At 49.6% G+C, this 12,525-nt stretch overlaps 1 protein-coding gene across 3 annotated transcripts in view; it reads right to left on the bottom strand.

The window, feature by feature from the left end:
- Window positions 1-371: 371 nt before the first annotated feature.
- MGAT1 (mannosyl (alpha-1,3-)-glycoprotein beta-1,2-N-acetylglucosaminyltransferase) overlaps window positions 372-12,525 on the bottom strand; it is a 17,357-nt gene continuing 5,203 nt past the window's right edge. For 2 of the 3 annotated variants that reach the window (XM_011371992.2, XM_011371993.2), the window contains exon 3: window positions 372-2,970. In XM_011371992.2, coding sequence (XP_011370294.1) covers window positions 1,509-2,852 — 1,344 coding nt within the window. In that variant the 5' untranslated portion in view covers window positions 2,853-2,970 and the 3' untranslated portion in view covers window positions 372-1,508. Of the gene's footprint in view, window positions 2,971-11,146; window positions 11,305-12,525 lie in introns of those variants that run through there. The other variant, XM_011371991.2, reaches the window with a different exon arrangement.

The raw sequence follows: 12,525 nt of genomic DNA on the forward strand, positions 1-12,525 counted from the left end.
CCAGAAGTGCTGCCCGAGCCAGCAGAGGGCGCCCCACGCAGTTCATTTCCAGAGGGACTGATCATGGTTCTCTGGGCTCACAGCAAACCCAAGCCCACTGAGGCCTGCAGCCCACTTCCAGAGAAGATTGGCAGTAGGGGAGTGTAGTCTTGAACCTTGTCCACCTTCAAGCCCAGGCTTTATTTCACACCAGGCCCCTCTTCAGCTACCCCTCTCCACTCTCTCCTTCTGGTCATCTGCTTTCCTTCCTCCAACTGATCCTCTTCCTCTTGCTTCTACCTTTAGTCCTCTCCCTCCTCTTTTCCTTTCTTTCTCCACTGTCTCCTTTTCCACCTCCTCCTCCCTTTCCAGGACACATACACACCACAATGTTTTTCAGATAATTCAGCCTTTTATTTTTGAAAATAATTCTGTAGCTTCAGTTTTCTTCCATTAACTGAGGTCAGGCAAGAAATGAAAACACACACATTGCTCTCCAACCCACCATCTGCATCCTAATCTGAGCAGATATGGAGGTGTTTAGGGGAGAGGGAGGATGGCCGGGGCCATCCTGTCCTGGCTGCTCTACCTCACAACTGAGGGGGCCCCAGAAGCCAAGGTCTCAGAGAGGAAGGAACCTGTGCACCAAAGCCTGGGAAAAAATGGACAGAAGGAGCCAATCTCTCTTCCACCTAGCCAACACAGAGCCCTCCTAGCGTGACAGAGAAGGGATCAGCTTTTAGATAGGATGAGATCAGGGTCGGAATCTGTTTCTTTGAGGAAGGAATGAGGGAGGGGTGCCCCAGCACACCAAGACCCCCTCCCTTTCATCCCATTGCCAGGGATGAGCTGAGGAGAAGTCTTGCTTTTCCCCTTCTACTTTTCACCTTAGAGTCATGATTTGCTAGGTTACAGGGAAAGGAGAGCTATAAGGAAGTCAGGGATGAGAAGTGGGAGAAACAAGGCAGGGGGCCGAACCCTGACAACATAACAGCTCCACCCAGACCCTGACGATAAAACCCCTTTGGTTAGTCTCATTTTGGCCACAAATACGTTCCCTTCTCACATAACCCAGCTTCCCCTCCAAATGGGGAAAGTGGGGAAGGAGGACAAATACAGGAGGAGGGCTTGCACCCCAGCTGGAAGAGCCAGGACAGGGAAGCGAGGCCTAGGGAAGAGCTAAAGCTGCCCACCTCTCCTAAGATGCCCCAGGAGAAAACCTGGCGCGTGGACGTTTGTGGCTCCAACAAGCCCAAGTTTCTCCCTACCACACAGTGGTTTTCTGCTTAACACCCCAACATACCCCAGAAAGGTTCCCCTGATTCGACTCCCTTGAGAATGGGAGAATAATCATCTTATCTTCTGTGCACTCGAATGCCACTCAGAAAAAAAAAAAGAAAAAATTAAAGAAAAAGAAAAAAGATAAATGGACCCCAAAGGAAAACAGAGGACAATGCAGCCCAAGACCCGCAGTCCTCTCAGCCCATGACACGGCAAGGAGGGGACCCAGGAGGGGCAGGCAGGCGCAGCTAATTCCAGCTAGGATCATAGCCGTCCCAAGTCTGCGGGGGCGCCAGGTGGACGCGGCGGCCGCGAAACAGAAAGCTGACGATGCCCCTGTAGCCGGCCCTGGGGACTCCCGACTTGAGGTCGTCCATGACTCCCAGGGCCTTGGCAAAGGCTTTGAAGCTGTCCCTGCCCGTGTACTGCACCCGCACCTCCCCCAGGTCATTCCGCTCACTGGTCCTCACTTTCTCCACCTGCAGCAGGGGCGCACCGTAGACGCGTGCAAGGAAGTCCCGGTCGTAGGCCTCCCGCTGCAGGTAGGACAGGTCTAGCTGGGTGAAGGGCACGAAGTGCTGGTTCAGCTTGATGAACTTGAGGTGCTGGTCAAAGAACTGCCCGTGGCTCACGCCCTTGCGGCCGAAGGTCATCGTTCTGGAGATCTCGGGCCGTAGGCAGGCCCGGCCCTGCCGCTGCTCGGGCCGCCGCATCCAGTCGTCCCAGAAGGCCTTGGGCCACTTGGGCTCCAGCTCGGCCCACAGCTCGGCCAACAGCAGCCAGCCCAGGCCAGGGAAGAAGTCGGTGCGGTAGAGCAGCTCGGGCCTGCTCGAGTCCACCATCTGCTCCTTGCCGTTGTCATTCCAGGCTGACACACACCAGAGGGAGGGGTCCGCCCTCAGCAGCGGGTACGTGGCCTGGAAATACTCGAAGAAGTCTGGGGCCACTTCCAGGTCGTCCTCCACCACCACGGCGGCGGGGAATTTGAACCTGTGGAAGACCTGGCCCAGCGCCCAGCGGTAGTGGCGCGCGATGCGGTAGTAGCCCTGGAACTTGCGGTGGTCCGGCGGCACGGCAATGGCGCTCAGGTCGGGCTGGCGGATGTGCGTGACTGCGGGGCCGTAGGAGGCGATGACCTGAGCCGTCTCTTCGTGCCCGCAGTCCTGGCTGACGATGATGGGGAAGCGGTCAGCCGATGGCCGATAGTGCAGCAGCTTGTCCAGGCAGCGCCGGACAGTGCTGCGGTCGCAGGCGATGACCAGGATGGGGATCACGGCTGGCGGCGAAGTCGCTGGCCCACGTGGAGGCACGGGCGGGACCGCAGTGGGCACCCTCCGCCCTCGGCCCCACCTCACACGGTGCTTCTTGATTTGCTCCAAAAGCCTGCGCTGCCGCTCCAGCTCCACCTCGGCGTCCTGGGCCAGGCGCATCACCTCGCGGGTAAGCCCTGCAGGGTCGTCATCCAGGGCGCTGTCTGAAGGCAGCCGGCCGGGCCCCGAGCGCGACCAGAAGAAGAGCAGCAGCAGGATGTTCCAGGCCACGAAAAGGATGGCGCCCCACAGCACAAGCCCTGCGGACTGCTTCTTCAGCATCCTGGCCCCCGCGGGGGAGGCACGAGGGGGCCCCAAGCTGCCCTGGCTTCCCAGGCTCACTCCCCACAGTTCTAGGGATGTGTCCTCTGGGCTCTGGGATCAGAGAGCAGTCATGCACCTGAGGGGAGGACAGAAAAAAGCAGCCATCATTACAGCGGAATGGGGCCCCGGGGTGAAGGAAGAGAGGGTGGGATTCTAGGAACAGGTAAAAGAGCTAGAAGGGAGGTCTGGGAGGCTGTCTTGGAAAGGGGCAGCTGGTCCCCTAACCTGGGCAGCCATCTGAGTGGGAGAATAGAGCCAGGACAACATGCTCCCCACTCCAAAGTGAGTTCCGAGTCCTCAGAAAAGCAGCATGTGTTCGAAGGGGAAGGAGCATGACGTCCCTGGAAGAGAAAGAGGGTGAGCCCATCTGCCTCCCACTCCTCAAATCGAATTGCCCAAAGGTTACTGATTTACACAAATGTCATATCTCAGGGCAAAGCAAGTACCTCCACCACTAAGGAAGCACCAGAGGCATTTCCCTCCCAAGAAGTCAGGGCCAAGATCTACCTGCTATTAACACTCTGTTGGGTAGATCAGTCAGTGCACTGAACACAGAACATGACTGAAGGCAGAAGACGTGGAAAAGAAGCAAACTATTTGCTGATGCTGTGAGAATATGCCTAGAAAACTAAAAGAATCAATGATAGAACCAGCCCAACCAAATAACTGAGCAAGGGAGCAGAATATAAAAATTACCATGCAAAAATCAATAGCCTTCATATCCATAAATAATAACTCATTAGAAGAAATAATGGATGAGAAAATATTATTTTCAGAAGCCATGAAATGATAAACTATTTAGGAATAAACAAGAAATATTCAAAACTTATATGAACAAGAGAGTAATTCCTGAAAGACACAAAGAAGACTTAAGATGTTCAGGACAACTCAGCATCGTCAAAAATCTCAATAAAAAGACTTTCTTAGGATAAACTGACACTAAAGTTCACATGAAAAAATAAACATGCAAGAAAATCTGAGAAAAAAATGAAAACAAGCTGAGAGGAGGGACTAGCCTTACCAGATATTAAAACACTGTACGTTACAAAGCCTCTATAATTAAAACTATGTGGTGACAGTATATAAATAAACATGATCCAATGGAATAGAATTTAAACTCTAGAATAAGACCCAACTACAAACAGAAATCTAATGTATGATAAAGGTGATATTTAGAAATCCTGGGGCAAAAATATGGTCTTACTAATAGTGTTATAACAACTATACAGCTACTTGGAAAAAATAGATTAAATTAGGTCTGTACACAAGAATAACTTCCAAGTGGACCAGAGATCTAAACATAAGAAAACTATACAAGTACAGAAGAAAACATGAGTCAATTCCTCTATAACCTATAGGAAAAGCCTTTCTAAATAGGATTCAAAATCCTGATGCAATAATAAAGTGCTTTTGCGTGGCTAAAAACACCATAAGCCAAGTAAAAAGACTAATGACAAACTGGCAGAGAATATTTGCAAACATACTTCACAAAGAGCCAGTACTCTAGTAGACAAAGAACTTTTAAAAAACTGAGAGGAAAAAGCCCAAAAGTCCATGTCTAAAAGACAAGAGCAACATCTGAAACTAATATAATTTAAATAAAAATTTAAAAAGACAAGGGCAATTCACAGAAATGACTAAAATGGTCCTTAGACATATGAAAAGATATTCTACTTCACTCATAATTAAAATGTAAATTAAAACTGTATTTAGGTAACATTTCTTAACCATCAGACAAAAATGCAAAAACTGTCCTTCCAGTCTCTTGACAGTGTCCAATGAGGAACAAACGTGCCTCATTTTGATGACGTCTAATTATCAAGGGCTTTTCTTTTATGGACCATACTTTTGGCATCATATCTCAAAAATCTTTCCCTTACCCAAAGTCGCAAAGATTTTTCTGTTTTCTTTTTTAATTTTATAATTTTAGGTTTTTCATTTAGGTTTATGATTCATTTTGAGTTAATTTTTGTATATGGTGTGAGGTAGGGAACTAATGTCCCTTACGGCACCTTTGCAGTTTGTCGAAATGCTAAACAGAGTTACCATAAGACATAGCAGGTCTACTCCTAGATATATACCCAAGGGAAATGAAAGCCTATGCCATGCAAAAACCTACATGGAATGTTCATAGCAGCTGTATTCATAATCACTCAAAACTGGAAACAAACCAAAGGTCCATCAACAGGGAATTGGATAAACAAATTGTGATTTATCCACAGAACGGAATAACATTCAGCAATAGAAAGGAAGAAACTGCTGATATACACAACAGGTGGATGAATCTCAAGTAATTATGCAAGATGTGGAAGACCAAAAGAAAGCACAAACACTATGATTCCAGAAAATACAAAGTAATATAAATCTCTAGAAAATACGAAGTAATCTATAGTGGCAGAAAGCAGATTAGTGGTTACCTAGGGATGAGGACGGTGAGTTATAACAAAGGGGCACCTGAAAACTTTGAGCGGGCGGATATATGGCAATAGCTTCATGGGTGTGTACATATGTCCAAACTTATCACATTGTCCATTTTAAATATGTGAAGTTTACTGTATGTCAATTATACTTCAATAAAACTGTTTGTTTTTTTTAAAGACATTATTGGATCAAATGACAAAACTGGAATATAGATAGTAGTTTAAAGGATCACTGTAGCCTGATTGATAGCCACACTATGGTTATTTAAAAGAAGACCCCAATTCTTAGGTAAAAGACACCGAAGAAATTAGTGGTAGAGGCCATGATAGATGCAGCCTCTCAAGTGGTTCAGAACAAAAATACCGTGTTTCTACTTGGAGAGAGAGCAAATGGAGCAAAATGTTTACAATGGGTGAATCTGAGTAAAGGGAATATATGTGTCCTTATACCATTTTGATTTTTGCAAATTTTTTGTAAGTTTGAAATTTCTAAATGAAGTTTCTTTAAAATCAAATATGGGGAATGGCCCACAGTTCTGACTAGCTTCATCCATCAACATGGCCCTAGCTGGCAAATTGGTAAGGGCAATGGGACAATCCCTTTGTCCTGCATTGAATTCTTCAATCACTCAATGACATGCATCTCACACCTGCTGTCTACCAGACTCTGGGAAGAGACTGGGACACACACTCAACAAGAAAAAAGCATGGTCCCAGACCCCTCCCTGCTGCCAGACCCCAGTACTTAAAAGGATTTATGACACTCTCCAATTCCTGAACAGCTGCCATTTATGACCACGTGACTCTCCCTGGCCTTCCAGCCTCTGGTCTTGCCCCTTCACACCCCAAACCTTCAGGTATGTGCCCTCCTGTGCCAGGTACTCTGCCAGTTGCCATCTGCCTCACAATCTAGTTTTCTAATCTTAGCCAAAACCTTGGTCCCAGATGCTATCTGTGAGCTCCTGGGTTCTCAGGCAGGCAGATGCGGTATCACGGGGGCTGATCCTGAAAGGCCTCTAAGGAGCCTCCTGGGGAGACTCCCCCAGTGCCTGCCAGCAGCACCACCACCACCTGTTATCCTCTCGGAAACCATCCACCCCACAACTCTGCAGCACCAGTCTTCTCAGAAACCTCAAGTCCATTTCCGTTTTCCTGTGTCATTTACTTTCCATTTTATCAGCAGTTGTGTACCAATCAGGGTTTCCTAGGAGATAGACACAGATTTTTAGTTTCTTCCTCACTCTCCCTGAGGTTGTGGCCAATGCTGGAACTTTCCTTCCAATTTTCTGGCCAGGATACCCCAACTTCCTGCCTCCTGACTGACTGGGCAGGAAAGTCTTCAGGTAAAGGGCTGGGGGAAAGACAAGAGAGACTCCATTAGCCAGAGCGCTGGCTGGAGGAGCAGACTTGTTTGTCAATGTGCCACCTTACACTGCTGGCAAAACCCGAGGGACCATATCGTCTCCTCCAGATATTGGAACGAGGTGGCCCATACCCAGTACCCTGGAAGACCTACCCTTCACACTTCTAAGCCATGCAGATCAAAGCGACCTTCTGAAGGCCCCTCAGCAGACTGGATTCTTAGCAACTCTGGAACCATGAGAGTGGCTGGGTGGTCCACAAGAAACAGCCACCCCAGGCCAGCCAGACCTCCATCTTAACCCTTGTTCTCCTACCCATGACACTTCTCTCTGTTCTGCAAACAGAACTTGTTCTTCTTGCCAAAAAAGAACACAACCTGCCTATTCCCAGGCCCCAAGGCTTCTCTACATGGGCTCCTCCGGGTCCCGTGATGTTTCCCACTGCTCGCCCATGTGTTCTCTACAGCAAGAGCCTCTGCTGTAAGGAAGTCAGTATTGTACGCACAGTCAGGGTCACATGTGCTCTCCAGTAGCTGCCTGTGCCCTGAGGGACAAACATGCCCAGAAGGCCAGCCTTTTGGCCAGGAGAGGCCACATACTCCTCCAAGAAGCACTGCACTGAGTCCCACCATCAAGAGGGTACTGGAGTAACAGTGGCAAGCCAGACAGCCTGGGGCAATGCTTGCCATCACCCCGGGTTTCTTCACATCTCTGAGACTCAATTTTCTCACCTCTTACATGGAAACCCTAATAGAACACCTCATTGGGATGCACTGAGGACTGGGTGAGATAATCCACACTAAGTATTTAGAACAGTGTCTGGCACATGACAACATAAACACTGGCCAGTCACTTGTCTGTTTCCTCTCTGCTGACTCTTTGCTCTACTCTACTAGGTTCCCTCCAGGAAGCCCATCCCAGGGCCTTTACATGTGCCTGTATGCCTGATCTGCTCTTCTCTGTCTTCTTCACCTGGTATGCTCTGATCCATGCCATCTGCCAGGACACCTTCCCTGATGTCTTAGGATTATATGAGTTTCACTTCCCCTTCACAACCATCAGCAACAGCACCTCTTGCTCAAGATCTGTCAACTCTCTTGGCTACAAGTTACCTGAGGACAGACCAGCTCCTCCAGTGTGCCAAGCTGCTGGGCTGGGACCCTCAACGTTCAAGGAATTTGCCTGTGACCTAAAAACTGGCTTCCGTGTGGATATCATACACCCACAACCCCTTAAGTATAATTCCCAAGTCCAAAAAGCTCTGTAAAATAGAAGCTATCTACACTCCTTCGGCAGTAAAATTTGACAATCTCTTTTGGTGAAATCTGATCTAATCTAATGTGAGGCTATTTACGGTCTTTATTTATCCCACTTAATGTGATTATTCATACATTTGGCTACAGAAATCATTATGGTGGATTATGGGGTGTTGCTCCAGACCTTACACTACATCATAAATGCACCAGACGACCTTTTTAAAATCTAAAAAAATCCTAAATTCTGAAACATCCAGCCCCAAGAATTTCAGTATTATGAAAATGGAAGAGGCAGTTATTCATTCACTGCCATCATCCCATTTTGAGCCCTCTAACCCTTTAACCTACCTCTTTTCCTTTATTATAAAATATTGTTTTAAGCCTAAACTATTGATGGAACCTCTCAGCTGGCCTACCTATCACTAATCTTACTTCTCTCTAAGCAACCTTCCTCATAGCGACAGAGCATCCTTCTTAAATGCACACTTGGCCACAACATTAACCTATCTTAAAAACTGTGAGGCTGCACTGCCCACTGAATAAAACTCAAACTCATTATTATGACACATGGAGCTTTCCACAACAGACTGACTGAAACATCCCTTTCCAGCCTCATCTTTAACCTCTACCCCATGAACCCCATACTCTGGCCTCAGCAGGCTACTTATTTCCCCCACGAGTACACTTGTATACTGCTGTGTCTCTCCTCTGGCTGGTCCCTCATCCTGAAACATTATCCACAGCACTCACATACCCTTTGAAGCCAGTTCAGGTGAGTCTTTCTGTAATCCCAGGCAGAGTCAGGCCTTCCCACAACTACACTCCCACCACCTTCTCTCCACACCTCGTCTTCCCCCTCCACACTATAACAGAATCTGTGGCCGTGCCTTACCTGGCTGTACCTTACTCCCTAGGAGAAAGGCTCTATGACCTCGAAGCCCATCATAGTGCCTGGCACATGTATGAAATTCAAGTGGTTAGACAGAGGACTGCTTGCATTATTAACTAAATCAAGGAGAATCAAGACCAAATCAGTAGTATTGTAAGGCTGGCTGGAACACTTCCACGTGACCTCTATATGTGGCCTGGGCTTCCTCTGAACATGATGACTGGGTTCCAAAGGTGAGTGTCCCCAGAAAGAGAGCAAGCCAGGGGAAGCTGTAGCCTTTTCACGATCCAGCCTCGGATCATTTCTGCCTTGCTCACAAGTCAGGAGAATCACAAGTCCCTGCCCTCACTCGAGGGGAAAGAACTGTAAACCCCACCACTGGGTGGGAGGACGACAATGACCAACTGAGACAAGATGTGGAATGGGATATTTATAGGTGTGCTCATTTGGGGAAAATACAATCTGCTGCATCTTCCTTTTCTAAAACAGATCAACAGTCCATAACCCTGTCCCTGATGTTCTGTTATTAATGACATTTGTCTGCAAGGCATAGATTTAAAACTGGTGTTGATTTGCCAGAGTTTTCACAACTCCTTTAGGGAAGTAGCACACCGATGGTCCACAACATCAAGTACGAAGACACTTGCACCATGGTGGGAGCCCTCAGCCAAAACCCAGGAAGCTCTGGACCAGTCCCTCCAACCCCTATGAGTCTCTGTTTCTTCATTCAAAGGCCAGGAGCTGTGAGAACTCTTTCTAAGACTCTGATTCCATGGTATTCTCCAGGCAGTCCTCTCTCTCTGGCAAAAATGTTTCTTAAACAGCAACAGAACACCAAGACAGTCAACTTCCCATCATGAGCAATAATGGAGAAGTGATATTTAGCTTTCAAAAAGTATGGGAGTTGAAGGAATATTGACAGACTTTCCCTTCTACATATCTGCCTTGCTTAGTGTATTAAAAAGCACCGCCGAAAATATCCACAAAGAACAGGCACAGATAATAGAGACCTAACTGAATTACTTTCTTGTTTATTATAGACCTCCGCTAGACTCCTGTATCATGTACCAGGCTCCATAATTTCAGAAGGATGGAAAAACTGAAAGGGTGTCAGAGAAGACACACTAAATAATTCAGGGATTTAGAGAATAAGACCCAAGAGGGAAGGGGCGCAGGCTATTCATCCTGGAAAAGAAAAGGCCAGGGGGAAGTATGATGCTAGCACAGCAAAAGCAACTGAATCCAGCAGCAGTGAACCAGGCAACCTTGGGGCAAGTCACTTGACCCACTTTGTGCCTGGGGTCCCTCACCTGAACAGAGAGAGGGCTGATTGGGTTGATCATCACCTCTGACGATGAAGAGGTCAGAGATGAACAATTTCCCCAATGTCCCAAACAGGAAATGAATTTAACCAGTCACATATGACACTGCGGTCATACTACAATGCTTTCTTAACGGTAAGAAAAAGGACGCAGAGGCGGAGATTCAGGGGAGCTCAATGGTCTCCAGGAATGGGTCAGGCAGCAGTGATTCATGGCGGGAGGCAGATCCCAGAGGATGGGAGCATCTAAGATTAAAGGCTACATGTTCTGGAAAGTATTATAAACGACCAAAACCAAAACTGGACATCTCAGGAAGTAATGTTTTAAAGCAGACTAATTAAACAGGCCACAGGGCAAGGGTTAACCAAGGCGGAGCTTCGCCCTCGGGGTTCACGCTTCCGTGAAACACAAACCAGCCGACCACAGATCCTGTGCTCCAGGGTTTACAAGATGAGGCCCTTGCACGTCTCAGGGCCCCCCTACTCCACACACGTTAGCAAACAGGTAGGAAAAAAGTTTTCTTGGTAATTTACATATTTCTACATTCCTAGTAACTTGTGGAAAGGACTCTGGAGTGGGGTTTGGGGAAAAGCTACCTCTCATTCCGGCTCCCCGAACCCTCTCCAGCGACCCTACTTCCTCCGGCCCGCACCCACGGACGCCCTGCGGCCGAGTTTCACAACCGCCTGCCCTCCCCGCGCAGCCCGCCCTCCCTCCAACATCTGGAGGCCGGGGATTCCCAAAGCGGAAAGCAGAGCACGACTTCCCGGCGCGTTACAGGGCGGCAGCCGGGACCCTGGCCAGGCCCCTCTGGCTGGGGCTCACGGGCCCCGGGGCTCTAGGGGGATACGAAGGGCTCGGAAAGGGGCAGCTGCTTAAGACGGAACCCGAGTCCTGGAGCGCCCTCTCCACTCCCGCGGGGCCTCTCCTAGTTGGACCTTCATCCCCTCTCAGGGACAAGCCCGCGCGGTGACGGATGCCAGCGTTTCCGGGTCCCGACTCACCGGGTCCTCCCAACTTTCCGGCTCCGAACTTGAGCCAGAAGCGGGGAGCGAGCCTGGTGCCCCAGCGCGTCCCTGGCGCTCCCGCGGCTACAGGAGCCTTCTGCCTGGCCGGCCCTCCCTGCCGCGCGCTGAGGCCCGGCCTGGGCGCCGGCAACGTGGCCCTTCCCCGGGGAGGCGGGGCCGGCCGAGGGGCAGGGCCGGCCTCCCAGACTTGCCTCGGGCCCCGCCTTCCCGGGCTCGCCTCTTCGTCCCCACCCTTCAGCCAAAGTTCTCCCAGGTCCTCAACTGCGGGAGGCGCCGTGCAGGCGGCTGTTACTCTGGGTCCCTTTTCCTGCTCCCAGTTGCAACTGCTTTGGTCGATACCCGACCCCACCCTCAAGGCCTCCAGGCCAGGCTTCTCCCGGCGTCTCTTTCTCCCTAGCCTCGGAGCCCAGAGCCTGGCGGAGTCTGCGGGGAGAGCCCTGCCTGAGGTTCCCAGACAGGGGGCAGCTCGGGTAGTGCGTTCGCCAAACCCAAGACCAACCCCCAAATGCTAGCTTCCGGGAAGGAGGAGATGGGCAACAGAGGGGCGCTGGTGCAGGGATGTGAGAACAGGAACCAGGGCGCCAGAAGGGAAGCTGAGGGGAAACACCTGCTGCCAAAAGCCGCAGAGGGCCAGCTGTGGTTTCTTTCTTTGGGGGGTGGGGAATGACAGCTGTTCTGCGTGAAAGGGCAGAAGCATACCTTTCCCCAAGGTAGAACCCCCAGACCTAAGGAGGGAAGGATTCAATCACAGACTTTTGTGGATGGGGGGCAGAATCCGGAAAAGCTAGATGTCTATATCTGAGCCTGAGAACTACTGGCTGCTCTGCAAATGACTTTCTGAGAAGGACTGAGCCCAGGGCCAACCCTACTATGTGCTCAGGACACATTCTACAGGCACCAGAACCTATGCCATCCTCTTCTCTCCCCAGTGCTGCAGAGCAGGCCGGAACTTTGTGATGTGCAGTTACTGACTGACTTGGTTCACTAATTTGTTTCTACATGAAACCAGGAGTTATTCAAGGTTCTAAAGAAACAAAAAGCAGGGCATGCGCTAAAGGCCTCGCATGGACTTCAGGTGCTTAAAACAGTTGCACAGAGGCCTCCACATGCCAGACCCCTCCCTCAGCCTCTCCTTTAACCCTCCTTGCAGCTGTGCAGAGTATGCATTATCATCTTGTTCTGCAGAGGAGTTTGAGGCTAAGGGTAGGTGCCAGCTGCTGAAGGTCACAAGACATAGTGGAGGACATGGCAGTTTTAGATCCAGGCACTCCGGCCTCTAAAGTTGGCGTTCAGCGCCTTCCTTGTACAGCCTTTAGTGCAGGTGCCCTGAGACAGCTGTGTGTCCAGCATGACAG

Source organism: Pteropus vampyrus, unplaced genomic scaffold, assembly GCF_000151845.1.
Source record: "Pteropus vampyrus isolate Shadow unplaced genomic scaffold, Pvam_2.0 Scaffold197, whole genome shotgun sequence".
NCBI classification, from domain to species: domain Eukaryota; kingdom Metazoa; phylum Chordata; class Mammalia; order Chiroptera; family Pteropodidae; genus Pteropus; species Pteropus vampyrus.